Source organism: Miscanthus floridulus, chromosome 3, assembly GCF_019320115.1.
Source record: "Miscanthus floridulus cultivar M001 chromosome 3, ASM1932011v1, whole genome shotgun sequence".
Lineage (NCBI taxonomy): Eukaryota > Viridiplantae > Streptophyta > Magnoliopsida > Poales > Poaceae > Miscanthus > Miscanthus floridulus.
This window is the reverse complement of record NC_089582.1, coordinates 62,794,131-62,809,633: the sequence shown is the minus strand read 5'-3', so window position 1 is coordinate 62,809,633 and position 15,503 is coordinate 62,794,131. Positions and strand designations below refer to the sequence as shown.

The 15,503-nt window shown below is 48.0% G+C and overlaps 2 protein-coding genes across 2 annotated transcripts; both read right to left on the bottom strand.

Annotated features, from left to right (window-relative positions):
• Positions 1-1,530: 1,530 nt before the first annotated feature.
• On the bottom strand, positions 1,531-1,968 carry LOC136543817 (uncharacterized). The gene has a single exon (XM_066536161.1). The coding sequence runs from the start codon at positions 1,966-1,968 to the stop codon at positions 1,531-1,533; it is 438 nt and encodes a 145-aa protein (XP_066392258.1).
• Positions 1,969-9,201: 7,233 nt separating this feature from the next.
• On the bottom strand, positions 9,202-14,221 carry LOC136545868 (uncharacterized). Its single transcript, XM_066537845.1, has 4 exons — positions 13,873-14,221; positions 10,613-10,709; positions 10,054-10,166; positions 9,202-9,424 (listed from the first exon to the last, which is right to left on the bottom strand). The coding sequence occupies exons 2-4, from the start codon at positions 10,698-10,700 to the stop codon at positions 9,347-9,349; spliced, it is 279 nt and encodes a 92-aa protein (XP_066393942.1). The 5' UTR covers positions 10,701-10,709; positions 13,873-14,221; the 3' UTR covers positions 9,202-9,346.
• Between the last annotated feature and the right edge of the window lie 1,282 nt (positions 14,222-15,503).

Below are 15,503 nucleotides of genomic sequence, written 5' to 3'. Positions count from 1 at the left end.
CTCTTCACAATCCTTCCTGTGGCATCCTGGTTTTGGACAACCTCACCTAGGGGGAAGGATGTTATGACCATCACCAGATGTGACTTGAAGTAATGATGTAACTTCCTCTTGGCGATAAGGATGACGTATAGGAGTTTCTAGATTTAGGGGTAGCGAGTCTTAGAATCAGGAAAGCCCTCGCTAACGAAGTACATGGGATGATGTACTTTGAGGGCTTGACCCTCCTCTTCCCTGCACTAACCACTAGGGCGACACTGACCACCTGCGTGGTGGATGCAATGTAGAGTAGGAGCAGTTCCCTATCGGTCGGGGGACCAGGATTAGGGCCTTTGTCAGGAGTTGCTTGACCTTGTCAAGTGCCTTCTGGGCCTCAGGCATCCATTTCAAACAGTCATCTTTCTTCAGAAGCCAATAGAGGGGGAGACCTCATCGCCTGAGGCACTGAGATAAAATGGCTAAGCGTGGTGAGGCACCCTGTGAGTCATTGTACCCCCTTTATTTTCTGAATTGGGCCCATCCTCATGATGGCCGAGATCTTCTCTAGGGTGGCTTCGATGCCATGCTCGGAGATGATAAAACCCAATAGCATACCCCTTGGCACCTCGAAAATGCATTTCTTGGGGTTGAGTTTGATGTCGTATGCTCAGAGTTTCATGAAGGTCTGTTCTAGGTCAACTACAAGCTGGTCAGCTTGTTTGGACTTGACCACGATGTCATCTTTGTAGGCCTCAACTGTTTGCCCGATGAGATCCTTGAAACACTTGAGCATACAACGCTGATATAGTAGCCCCCACATTTTTAGACCGAATGGTATTGTGACATAGCAGAACAATCCGAACGAGGTGATGAAGGACTTTGCGAGCTGGTCAGACTCTTTCATCACGATTTGATGGTATCCGGAGTACGCATCAAGGAAGCAAAGGGTTTCACACCCTGAGGTCGAGTCTACTACTTGATCTATGCATGGCAAAGGAAATGGATCCTTTGGACACACTTTATTGAGACCCATGTAATCAACACATATTCTCCATTTCCCACTCTTTTTTCTTACAAGAATAGGATTGGCTAACCACTCAGGGTGATACGCTTCCTTGTTGAATCTGGCCACCAAAAGCATCGCAATCTCCTTGCCAATGGCCCTACGCTTCTCCTCATCGAAGCAACACAGGCGCTGCTTCACTAGCTTGGAGCCTGTCCTAATCTTCAAGGCGTGCTCAGTGACTTCTCTTGGAATGCCTAGCAAGTCTGAGGGTCTCCATGCAAAGATGTCTCTGTTGGCACAGAGGAAGTCGACGAGTGCGCTTTCCTATTTGGAGGAAAGCATGGTGCTGATGTGCACCACTTTGTCCTCGAAAGCTATCGAGGCCTATGAGGACCTCCTTGGCGCTCTCCACGAGCTCGAAAGACCTGGCCGATTGCTTGGGGTTAGGTGCTCTTTTAACTGATCTCCTCCCTGATGGCTGCGAGCTCTTTAGAGGTAACAATCGCTATGGTGTGTTCGCAACACTTGACCTCGCACTCGTAGGCAAGCTAGAAGGAGGTGCCTGATGGTGATGCCCCGCGTGGACCCGACATCTTCAACTTTAGATAGGTGTAGTTAGGGACGACCATGAGCTTCACATAGCATGGACGTCCCAGGATGGCGTGGTAGGTCTCATGGAACCCGACCACCTCAAAGGTAAGGGTCTCCATCCTATAATTGTTCAGATTCCCAAAGGTGATGGGTAGATCGATCTGCTCGAGTGGCATGGTCTGCTTTCTTGGCATGATGTTGTGGAAAGATACCCCAGTTGGCTGGATGCGCGATTGGTCGATACCCATGGCATCGAGCATCTCAGCGTCCATGATGTTGAGGCCGCTGCCTCCATCCATCGGCACCTTGGTGAGCCGCTTCGTGCCGACGATCAGGTCGACTACGAGCTGGTATCTTCCTAGCTGCGGGACGCTTTCCTGGGTGGTCGGCCACATAGACCTCGTGGCACACAAGCTTCTAGTGGCACTTGGAGTTGTAGGTCGTCGACCCCCCCCCCCCCGAAGATCATAAGGCAGCCATCCAGCGTTGGAAAGCCACCAGTCCTTTCCCTTGGTGGCATCTACCATCGGCTTGGGCTCCTTCCTATGCTCCCCATTATTGGAGCCACCGGATAGGAGCCGCTTCATGAGGGCTCAGTCTTTGTATAGGTGCTTAATGGGGAAGGCATGGTTCAAGGCATGCCCATTTGAGCAGCTTCTTAAAGTGGTTTGGGGTACCCTCAGGCACGCTTCCGACCCCCCTTGTGGTCAGCAATGGCCACGAGCTGAGCCCTCGCACCGCTGCTTGTTCTTCTTCTTGTTGGGGCGGTTGGAGGCACCTTTGCTGGCGTCCTTGTCTCGCTTCGCCTTGGCCTTAGGATGGACAAAAATTGTTCTGACTGCCTCCTCACCAGAGGCGTGGCTGGTGGTGATGTCGAGCTCCTTGGTGGTTCACAGGCCCTTGAGTCCTAGCTTGTGAATCAGGGACTCACAGGTGGTCCTAGATAGGAAGGCTCCTATAACGTCAGTGTCGGCGATGTCGGGCAGCTCATTGCACTACCGGGAGAAGCGCCGGATGTACTCATGAAGAGTTTCTCTAGACTTTTGTCGGTAGTTTTTGAGATCCCACTGAGTTCCCGGGACGCGTGTTGGAGCCCTAGAAGTTTTCCACGAAAATCTCCTTTAGGTCCGCCCAACTTTGAATCCGGTTGGGCAGAAGGTTATCCAACCATGTTCACGCCGAATTGGCTAGGAACAATGGGCCATTGTGGATAATGAAACTTTCACTATCTGCTCCACCAGGCTTGGCAAGCAAACCGGAAATCCTCGAGGCACAGTCCGAGGTTCATTTCATCGGAGTATTTTTGGGATGTTGGTCGACGGTCGGTACCACAGTGGGAAGGCAGCGTTGAGGATGTGTTCGGTGGAAGGCCTAAGGTCCCGATAGGTCAGGGCTTGGGCTCCTGGTCCTCGCCACTGCCGTAGCGTCTGCCATGACATGGGTGGTAGCCACGACCGACTTCCTCTCTCTCATCAATTCGTCCACACCTACGGGCATCCAGGGTGTTACGTGCGTCATGGTGGAGGCTGAGACGCTCATGCACCAAGGCCACAGCGTGCACCACACCACCGCACGGTGCCTGGTGGATAGACACATCCCTAAAAAATTGCCCCGAGGGCGCGCGCTGACTGGCGTTGAGCTCGCTGTCGCTGAGACAACGAACTCTTAGCCTACTGCACCACCACGCGCTCAAGCAACGTGCGGAGCTCACGATGGGCCTGACGATCCTTAGGTGTTGTAGGCTCGGGGAGCCCTCAGAGCAAGGCCGTCGCAGCAGCGATGTTTTGGCTTACCCGAGCAAAGTGTGGGAGGGCTCCATCATCTTTGATAATCCTCCGGTTCATGTCGAGGGCCATGGCGCGCACCCATCCCACCATCTCTGCGGTGCTCGATCTCTCTGCCCGAGCTCTACGTGCTCTTGCTCGAGTTGGAGTCATGCATCCTTGAGCTCCTGGTGCCGCGCCCTTAGCTGTTCCACTCAGCATACGAGGAAGGGCCCCTACATCTTCCTCGACCTCATTGTTGAGGTCGTTTGGTGGGGTAGCCCTCCCTCATGGATGATTTTGACGTATCCCTAAGGGGTACCTACCATAAAACAATCTCGCGAGGGGTGATGGCTCCCCCTGTTGGAGTCAAAGTCGGAGAGCGACTCTGAATCTCCAGCGAGAAGGTCATGAAAAGATTCCACGATGTATTCGGTCATCCCCACTGAACTCATCGTTCATAGGGGATGGGTGCATGTGCTGCGCCATGAGGTGACCAACGGTCCCCGCAGCATTGTGTAGACCAAACGGGAACGCTACCAGGGCACCCCTAGGTGAGGTTTTCCTAGGGAGAGGAGTTCCCTTTAGACGAGTTGGATCATGGCATTGGCGAAGGAGAAAGTAAGGTAGCGTAGCTCCTCTCGGGATGGTCGAGGTCCTAGGAAGGCATCGAGTTGGCACTCCAGCCTCCCATAGTCGAAGCCGAGGAGACGGTCGCTCCTAGGGACATGGGCCTCTAGTGGGTGCAGCTGCAGCTCCTCAAGTGCCTCGATGATCGTGTCAAGGCCAGTGGAGTGGAGAGGCTAGATGGCGGTGGGAGCCTGTGCCAACTCTCCCTCTGTCGTGACGATGAAGTCCAGGCTCTCGAAGCACACGTGCATGCATGGGACCCCGCTGACGTCGTGACTAGCCATCCAAGGCCTGATGTGGACGTCGAGACGCGCAAAAATCCCCTACCTGGCAGCGCCAACTATCGGTGTTTTAGATTATTGGCTAGTAAATTTCTAGTTTGCGCATCTGGCTCAAATGGTGTGCATGGAGGACACAAGGATTGTATTGGTTTGGGCAGAACGTCCCTACATTCAGTCTACTGCTGCTCGTGTTATCGACACCGTTATAGTAGGGGTTATAGATGGGCGAGAGAGGAAGCAGATCCTAGGTCTCTGGTGGAAGGATTGAAAAGTGCTGAGAGTTTGTTCAGTTGCTCAGCTGTGTGCTTGTGCCTATCTCCCCATGTTGTGTTGCATTATGTTTCCCCTTTTATAGAAGAATGGGAAGATACAGGTTACATCAGAAAAAGAGAAGAGAGAGAGAGAGAGAGAGAGAATCGAGGAGAAGAAGCCCTCTAGGGACCGCCGCATCCTTCTTCTCCTTCATGTGGATCCCACCGACGCTGTAGATGGTGACTGAGATGGCTCCATGTCGGGCTCCTGTTCACCACTGGTGCTATGCCTCGACATCATCAACTGGTTGTGGTGTTCCATTCTGTCCCTGGTGGATGGCATGGTGAACCGACGTACCTATCAGTGGCCTAAAAGGTCCTAATGGCTAGAGGAGGGGTGAATAGCCTATTAAAAAATTCTACAACAACACTTAGCAAACCAGTTAGACAAATATGAGGTGAAGCGAGTGTTGCGCTAGCCTACTAAAAATGCAAGCCACCTATCACAATTCTAGTTTCTATAGTCTCTATCCACACAATGGCTATGTTACTCCACTAAGTTAGTGTGCTCTCAAAGACTAACTAAAGAGCCATACTAACCAAACTAACAAGCTCTCACGACTAGCTACACTAAAGAGCTTGACAACTAGTTTGCGGTAATGTAAAGAGAGAGAGCAAGATGGTTATACTGCCGAATCAAGGAATGCAACCAATCAATCACAAGAATGAATACCAATGAAGACCAATCACCTCAGAATCAAATGATGACACAATGATTTTTTACCGAGTTTCACTTGATTATCGGCAAGCTAGTCCTCGTTGTGGCGATTCACTCACTTGGAGGTTCACGTGCTAATTGGCATCACACGCCAAACCCTCAATAGGGTGCCGTACAACCAACACAAGATGAGGATCACACAAGCCACGAGCAATCCACTAGAGTACCTTTTGGCTCTCCGCTGGGGAAAGGTCAAGAACCCCTCACAATCACCACAATCAGAGCCGGAGACAATCACCAACCTCCGCTCGACGATCCTCGCTACTCCAAGCCATCTAGGTGGCCGCAACCACCAAGAGTAACAAGTGAATCCTGCAGCGAAACACAAACACCAAGTGCCTCTAGATGCAAACACTCAAGCAATGCACTTGGATTCAGTCCCAATCTCACAAAGATGATGAATCAATGATATCGATGGGTGGGAGGGCTTTGGCTAAAATCACAAGGTTGCTATGTCAATACAAATGACCAATAGAGTGAGCTTGAGCCAGCCATGGGGCTTAAATAGAGAGCCCCCACGAATAGAGTCATTGGCTCCTCTGTCTAGTGAAACACGGGCTGACTGAACGCGCCGGTCAGATTGACCAGACGCAGGACCCTAGCATTCGGTCGCTCGATGCTCACCACGTGTCCTCAGCCTCAAATGTTGAGCGTCCGATCTTAACAGCTAGGTCTGCTTCACGCCACGTGTTAAGTTGTGACTGGAAGCACTACTCAAAGTGACCGGACGCTCCATCACTGGAGTCTGGTCATTTTTTAGTAAGGCACCGGGGCCGGTTTTTTTTTGACCGGACGCGTCCGGTCCACCATGAGCGGACGCGCTGGTTCATCCACTCCTCCTCTTCTCTACGCACCACCACATCAGTAGGACCGAATGTTGAACAGTGTTTAGCTAGAGTCTGATCACCTGCTCAAATGTCCAGAAACAGTGTTCAGCCAGGAGTCCGGTCACCTGCTCAAATGTTCAGAAATAGTGTTCAGCCAGAGGCCGAGAGTAGCCCGAGCAAACCACTGATTTTATAAATGACTGGACGCTACTCTCCCGAGTCCGGTCACCACGTGAATGGCGTCCGGTCACTGTTTTCAGTGACTATCACCTCCTTCACTTCACCAACTTCTCCACCCTTGCTCAAATGTGCCAACCACCAAGTGTATCACCTTGTGCACATGTGTTAGCATATTTTTCACAAATGTTTTCAAGGGTGTTAGCACTCCACTAGATCCTAAATGCATATGCAATGAGTTATAGCATCTAGTGGCACTTTGATAACCGCATTTCGATACGAGTTTCACCCCTCTTAATAGTACGGCTATCAATCCTAAATGTGATCACACTCCCTAAGTGTCTCGATCACTAAACCAAAAAGCTCCTATCAATTTTACCTTTGCCTTGAGTTTTTTTGTTTTTCTCTTTCTTGTTTTCTAAGTCGAAGCACTTGATCATCACCATGACATCACCATCATCATGATCTTCACCGTTGCTTCACCACTTGGAATAATGTTACCTATCTTATGATCACTTAGATGAACTAGGTTAGCACTTAGGGTTTCATCAATTCACCAAAACCAAACTAGAGCTTTCACGACCGTACGGGGATTAGGCAGCACAAGCACCTACGCACTTGTCACTGTTGGCGATGGGAACCCCCGGGCATGGCCTGTCGTGGCCACGGGTCACGTAAAGACGTGCCTGTGCCCCTTTTGGTGTCAGAGGCTTGACCTAGGCCCACACGCTTGGACCCGTAGTGGTTGGGGGTGGTACGGACCCCGCCGGTGAGGCGAAGCCCGCGCCCGAGGGGTCGGGCGAGACGGCTCCCGTACCCTCGGGGTCGGGCGACAAGGGGCCTAGTGCCTGAGGGGTCTGGCGAGGCGGAAACCGTCCCTTCGGGGTCGGTCGAGACTGAAATACGTCCTTAATTATCTTGGCGAGTTGTTGTCCGCGGTCCTCAGATCCCTCCTTCGGGTATTCCTAATACTGATACCCGACAATTGGGTTCGTGGATACGGGTAAAGATTATGCTTTAACCGAATGCATAAAGCCATGGGGATGTATATACCCGATATGTAACTATAATTTAAAGCCATCTCCAACCTAATTTACTTTAAAACATTTTCCACAGCTTGCCAAACAGCTATAATAGATGGTTCCTTGCATGGAGTCCAGAAGAGTCGAGCCATTTTGAGGAGCCGGAATTATTACAAAACTATCATCGAAGTCATTTTTGTTAATGTTTTCTAAACTGGCTTTAGCTCCACCAGAGAAAGCTGGTCCATAAGAAGAGGCGGAGCCCATTTAGGAGGAGCAGGAGTCCTACTAACTAGCTCTAAATGGAAAACAACTTTTATCAGCCCTTGTTTAGATCTCGTGATCTAAAGTTTAGTTAGCTAAAGTCAAGGGTTAAACTTTACATCACTTCAGCTCACTTTTATGGTCTAATGAACTAACATTATTTTTGTAAGAATGGCTAAATTTTAGACCACATGTTTCAAGTATCAAGAGCTAAAAGAGGTCTAAAGTTTTAGATCATGAGATCCAAAGAACACCTTAAACACTATGACCCATTTAGTTGAAGTGTTGGGAAAGTTGCCTAATCCAAACAGCTTCATCCAACCACAATAGTAAACAATCAAAATTGATCAGACGCATGAGATTGTTGCCTGAGCTAGGCAATTTTCTCATAATTTGAACCAAACAGGTCATATGTCTAAACAAACCACTGGACACTAAACATATGTTTGGTTTGGAAATGAGGTGGAATGGGATGGCTCTACCCCTATTTTAGAATTGACCGTCTTAGTTCTATTTTTGGTTTGGTGAGGATATAGGTCTATTCCAAACTTTTTGTTTGTTTGGAGGGACTTTGAGGGACATAATTTTTTTTTATAATATTGGCAATAGTTACCAACAAGCTAGCCCCAATTGTCATTCTCTCTATCTATTTCTCTTTTTATTTTTTTTATTGTCTCATCTTCTTGCCACTCACCCCTGTGCCTCAGCACTAGTGTGGGCTAGGCTCGGAAGAGAAAGACCGCCGAGAAGGGGAGGAGCCATGGCGTCGCGAGCTTGGTTGATAATAGGAGGAGCTACGTCGCCTCGACTCACGAGCTCAACCGAGACAATGATAATGGAGAAAGAGCCTACCCGTGCAAGATCGACCACACCATAGATATGGGATGAGGCCATCCCCTCGATCTCTAGGGACAGGGACAACCCGATCAGGGAGCCTCCGGAGATGGACCCATCTCGGTTGGCCCCAAAACCAAACACAAGTGAAATTGAACCGCCCCATTCCATCTCATCCCTAATTATCCCTAGAACCAAACACATTTCTAAAAAACATGAGTGAAATTGAGATCGTCCCACCCCATCTCATCCATAATTATCCCTGGAACCAAACACATTTCTAAAATAGCCACATGTTCAGTTAGCTACTGATTTACAGGCCCTTGAGCACCGAGCCATCAAGAGAGAACATTTAACAAAAATCAAATAACAGTTTTTTTTCCCACTAATCTCTCAAAATATAGTCCTCAGAACTGATCTGTCTACGAAGTTCAAAAACCGAAGATGCGTTACTCTTAATAACACAAATATAATGGCGATCATGGTTCGCACAGACAAACGCATTCAGTTCAAGGTGAAAACAAGTGGGAGAACACAGATTGATCACAAAATCACTAGAGCTAAATCCATTGTAATACAAGTAAATGCCTTCGTTGAATGAAACTACATTACTACAGGTTAATTATTTGTAAGAGTCATCTTTGAAGAAAACAAACAGTTGTGACGATTATTCGAGTGCAAATCAGTGAGATATGTAATTGTTTTCATTATTGGATGCAACTGTAAAAGGATCCAGCATGTTCGTATTTCTTTTAAGTCTTTATTTAAAGATGAAAAAAATGCTAATTAAAGCACAAACGGTAAAAGGCAAATGAAGCTTTACAGCATAAACCCACCTTACGGCAACGTTTCCTTGCGTCTTGTTTACTGTCAAGCTAACAATCACAGCATTGAGAGAGCCAAAAAGTGTTCTTTCGAAAGAAAGTAAGAAACTAGTCTCCTAAATCTACTTCTTTCTATGCTTTGAGGTCTTGATCATCAACGATCTTGGTTCTTCAGGCATTTTGGCTTCGACGTGCTGTTCCTGCGATCAATATTAACATTTTGAGATATCTCATTAGGAAAAATACCGTCAAGATTAACAAGCAAAAGCAAACTTTGCCCGAAGAATTTTACTACTGTAAAACAACACATACAATTCTGGGATGCTAGTTAAAATTAATATCTTTCTCAATAACTGGTACAGGTCAACTCATGACCCTGAAGCTCAATCAAAAGTAGCTAAATAGCTAAAGGGATGCTGAAGAAACTGAAAAGCTAGAATGTATGTGTAGATGAATGAATTCTGCTTAAGGAAAGAGTCTGGGACACTTTTTTTTGACACAGATTGCAAAAGGATATTCCAGTAGATCTAGCACCGCTGTAATTCAAACACATTAGACAGCTCTTCTTGTCACTTAAAAGCCCATAACAATATGCTACTGTCTCTGAAAACAATATGAATGTTTTACAGCTCAATTGACTTATTGACTTCGTATATCAAAATTCAAATAAACTGCGGCCACACTGAATGATGCAAAATGGGTAGCAATTTATCAACTGATATTTGTCTTACAAATACACAAGAAACAAAGCTTGAATTATAGTGCTATAAGCAATACGGAGGAAAATACTTCTCTACAGTTTAGATTTTGGAAGATGAAGGCTACGGACCTCCTCCCACTTTCTCTGAAGCTGCAGGAGTTCTTTACAGGATGCTATACATTCAGCATGGTACGCCGTGGCCAAATCTTTAACCAAGGCCTTCCTTTTAACTATACCTATCACTTCAAAACATCAATTAGGTGTCAGACTACTGCAAGATTAATAAACTATGACTTGAGAAACGAGCAGTTGGTGGATGCTCTTTTCAAGATAACGCCAAATGATACATCTAAGCATTGAGTTTGACAACATTCTAAAGATTCCGTCCTCACAATATAGTACCATAAAGTAATCTAGCAAAACCATTTCAAAAAATTCTGAACTTGAAGCGTTACCAAATACAATATTCCAGGGAATGCAATGTTCATAATTTGCTGTGCAGATAACCAACATAAAGCTAATAGTAATTCAATCTTCCATCCGAATTCCCCAGGAACGAGAGCAAGATATCATGATTTCCTATTTCCTATACAGAAAAAAGCGGGAACCAAACTACAGTTCGAACTAGAAATACAGAATAATTTACTGAAATGAAATGAAGCTGCCAGTTGAGACGGGAGCTCCTTACTTCGGCTGGGATCAAACTGCTGCTCCTCGGGTTTGGACCCGTTGGCTGCCGGTTCCCTACTTCCTCCTGCAGCTGTGGCACCGTCCATCGGAAGCAACTGCGTAGAGAGTAGACACTGCACGAGTTAGGGTTTTACCTAAATCCTTCCAACCAGAAACCACCCGATAAATTCAACCCAACCAGAGAAGGGAGTTGATTTGGATGGAGTAGAAGAGCTTCGCTTCCTTGCGGATTGGGTGGTCGTCCTCTCACTCTGCGTTTGTTGTTTAGGGGTTGCCAGCAGCGAGGGAAAGGCCCATCGCCCGCCACACTGGAGTCAGGGAACCACGTGGACACAAAAGGATTCAAGGGCCTAAGTTCATTGGCCCAACACGGGTTACCCTCGAGGCCTGAACAAGTGAACATACTGACTCGCAGGTTTAGGAAAGGTTTGGGTGTGCTCGGTACAGCTTGCTGAGGCTGCTACTGCAGCAGCCAGCCCACAGCAGCTAAGCAGCCATGCATATTTCATTGGAATAAAAGGCTTTGAGTTGGGCTTCCATAGGGCTTTTGGGCTGAATTGAGGCACCATAGTCCTGCCTGGAGATTGCAGACCTCATAAACACATTACTACATTAGTTATTAGTCAGTGGAAACACTAGCCGGTTAAGTTTCTCTACACAACAAACAATTATCGTGCAATAAGTTTAGCAACGCTTGAGCAAATTATTCGGTTCAAGGCCGAATAGGCCCTTGAGTAAATTGTGGAACATACAAATTGTCTGAACAGTAAATTAATCAAACTGCCACTCTATTTAAACATTGGAAAGCTACCTTTTTGATTAATTTTAGTACGAGAATTAATTCATCATCAACAGAAGTAGCGGCATTAAGTTTTAAAGATCAAGCTGTACGATCACAAACTCTGTAAATAATAGCTCCAGAGTTAAATAATACTCCCTCCTTTCCAAAGTGTAAGTCGTTCTGGCTTTTCTAGGTACATAGCTTTTGCTACGCACCTAGATATGCGTTATGTCTAGATACATAAAAAAGCCCAAACGATTTACAATTTGGAGCAGTCGGAGTACCTCCAGAGTTCAGACTGTTTGACACTTAAGCGAGGTTAGGGAAAATGTTATAGCATCAATAGCTGCCTATCCTGGATGGGATATGGACAAAAAATATATAGAATCCTAGACAAATCTAAGGCTTGATGTTAATAACCGAAACCATGGCAACATGTAGAAGCAAGGACAAGAATGCATGAGGTGTATATAGACTTGCTTAACATACAATTTTTTTCCTCGAACACGCAGGAGAACAGCGCATCTTTATATAGACAAAACTTTTATACACATAACGTGAAGGACTGGGAGCTGTAGTAGCGATTGTCGATCATGGATAGAGAGCAGGTCGGCTCAACGGCGGCATTGGGGAGAGCAAGTCTGGTCGACGGATCTCAGGACTAGGGACGGATGCAAAGAGCACGGGCGGTGGCCGGTATGCGTGGCGTCAATCAGTGACTCGTTTTGGTTTTGGCGGGGGGGGGGGGGGGGGGGGGGGGGGGGAGGCGGAGAGTAGTTCAGGGCTATTTGGTTGGCACCGTGAACCAGGCAGCCATCTGAACCCCAGGCTTGGAAAATCCAATGCCTTGGAGTGATGCCTAGGCCAGGCAGCTGGAGCCAATCCACAACCAAACAAGTCAGTCGAGTGTAGGATGGCGGCATCCTGGCCGTGTGTCAATCGTGGGTCGTGGCTTCAGGCGTCGATCATGGGACTCCGATCTACAGGCAGGGGCAGGGGCGGAGCCAGGGATTTGCAGCTGGGTATACCACGTATAAAAAAAATCAAAGCAAATATGTAATATAATGGACCACAAGTAGCATTTGGTGTGGATGTGGAGGCTGTTTTTTTTTTCCGCCTTCGCAGCTTTCTCCCACAATGTCAATATGCTACTTCATCTACATTACAAGAATACAATCAAAAAATAAGAAAAAGAAATCTTCAATAGTTCAAATTTCATACACTGAAGAATCGATCTGGGTTGTTCTGCTCACCTTGCTTCAAGCCATCGAGGGGGAGGGCGAAGGGCCAGACACGGACGCCGAAGGGGCGCCACCGCCTGGCCGTTGGTGGATGGCTCCTTCGCGCAAGGAGGAGGCAGTAGGGAAAGGGGCAGGGCCGTAGGGGAGGTGCTAGCTGCGGGCTGCCTGGCCACGGGCGGCGGCGCGCTACGAGGCGAGAGCAGGGGTGGCGTGGTTTTGCCTCTCGCAAGCGAGAGCGACGGATAGGAGCCAGGGAGGGGGAGCGAGACAGACAGACAGCGAGTCGATGGGTTTCTGCATTTTTGGGCTTTGTTTCTTCATGGGCTGCTATAACTAATTGGTATATTAGGCTTATTTTGTCATATTTGCAACATAAAACGGGATGTACCAATATACATGTAAATCTGTATAGATATATTTATTGTAGTGTCACAAAATCTTGGGTATTCCAAGGAATACAGAGGCATACCCCTAGCGCCGCCCATGGGTAGGGGCCACATGTTGGAACAGATGCATAAGAGAGAGGGCGACATATCGCGGGTGTCGATCCAACTCCTTGGTTGAGGACATCTTACGTTTGTTTTAGTAGTAGAGACTCTGACAGGACTTAAACATACAGTACAAATAAATATGAAGATGCCATATCCAGCACAATGTTTCAGACTTTCAGTGAATCACCTTGTAAGTGACCTATGTTTATTTATTTATTGTTTCTCTCGACTCATTTGTTCAATTCCTTTTCTAATACCTTTTCCATTCAAAAGGTCCATGTTTCAGGTGCTGTTGTGCTGGTGATTTTCAGTTAGGTACAATTTATGTCAAGGACCCATATCCTCTTAGAGAGGAGGAAAGCTCCGATGTAATGGAATTCAGGTCTGTAAAATAGGAGAACTTCAAAGCTTTATAAATTGAATAATGCCGATGTCATTATGCTAGGCAGTTTAAGCATAACATATCTGCATTCAGTGCCATAGTTTAACACACATTTTGAATCGAATTTAACACACATTTTGAATCTCTAGTGCTTTGGTTTATTTCAGTTTGTTAACACCTTAGTTGTAGACCCTTCGAGCTTAAAATTTACTGCAGGAAACCAAATTAACCAGTAGCAGTCACAAGCAGGCACACATGTTGAGTGCGGGCAGCACGATTGGTCGGGATTTTGGCCACCGGAATCACGTTCGAGCAACAGTACACAGAAAAATCCAAAGAATAGGGGCGGCAAAATTTACCTACCTTGATGAGGCGCCTCGGTATGCACAGAGAGGCTAGGAGTGGGCGAGGTGGGGGCTGGAGCCGAGGAGGTCGGAACTTGAGGAGGCCAGAGGCGGTGGTGCGGCCGTGTAAGTTTACCGGCACCGACTAGGAGAGCCCGCCGCCGACAGGCATCGGATCAGAGAGGCGTTGCTGACTCGATTTGGCGTCCTCCTAGCGCCGAATACTGGCCGGAGGTTGGAAGCGCCGGGCGCCGGCTGGCCTGTGGCCTCTACACCCTAGCGGAGGCGATTCCCGAGTCCCGAGTGCCACGTTCTCCTCTGCACTCGCAGAACGGGAAGAGCAACGAGACAGGAGGAAGCGCTAACGGTTTGGGCTGATGGGTTGTACAGCCGCAAGCCCAAATAGCCGTTAAATCAGAAGCGAGCAGGCCCGATTCGCTGTTTGCCAGTTTTATCAGCTGTACAACCGTTAAATCAGAAGCGAGCAGGCCCGCAAGCCCAAATAACGGGCCTGCTTGATGAGGACACCACGAGTACATCTACACCAGCAGCACCTCAGGCGCCTCCAGTTGATGACACCACGAGTACATCTACACCAGCAGCACCTCAGGCGCCTCCAGTTGATCATCTAGGGCCAATCACTCGGGCCCGTGCGAGAGAATTAAACTTCATCATGCTGTTAAGGAACGAAGGGCCAGCGGAATAAGAAGATGGCCCAACAGGGCAGCCCAGGTGGGGCGCCTAGGGCTGGCAGCCGCCGCCTTTTCCCTGGTGGCGCCCCCCCCCCCTCCTGCCGTCGATCTGGACTCCAGGGGCTGCGCCCCCTTTATTTAGTCGGAGTCTCTTTTGTTTACAACTCGAGTTTTGTTTTACATCTAGCTTTAGCTACTCTCGAACACGGCAATTCCACGCCGTCTTTGTGTGATTCAGAACTCCACCTTCGAGCGATAATTGTGATTGCTCGCGTCTTTTTCTTGTTCGTTTTTCGATTGCGTGCAGGAAACGATCTTCGTGATCAGGCTGATCTCGCACCGGCGAGGTTGGTAACCATCGGGAGTTGGTTCAGCGATTGCATTGGCGCTTCGGGTTCGCTCGTCGTAGTCGGATCGTGAGGGTCTACTTCCACCAGATCGAAATTATCTCCACTCACCGAAAGATCGGGCACTCCCCTTCTATCAAGTGGTATCAGATTTCCAGGTTGATCGGTGAGCTTTATCGAGTGTTTTCCCGATTCATATTTGTTCATTACCTAGAGTCCACAAAAGCCAAAAAAATATTTTACTTTTCGCTGTCCTATCAACCTTTGTGCCTTTGCAATTTCGTTCCAGTTTCGCATTGTTGAGTTTGTTTCCGTGGTCGAGTCTTGTTGCTGGTTTAGGATTGTGTTCGTGGTCGTAGTTCAACCGCACCGTTGCTATTCTTTGTTTCCGCCGCTATCCCAACCACCGTTCCCAAACAACAAGTCGAAGCCACCATATTACTCGACTTGCCCCCGCTAGCCGCCTTGTGTGATCTCTCGCCGCCGCGCTAACCCTAGATAGGTTGCCAGCCGCTGTTATTTCTCCTGCATCGCAGCCCTCCTTACATCATCTGGCGCCTACCTACTGCTGTTAGTCACAGGGACGATTGATCCTGTGATCGGTGTTGGAG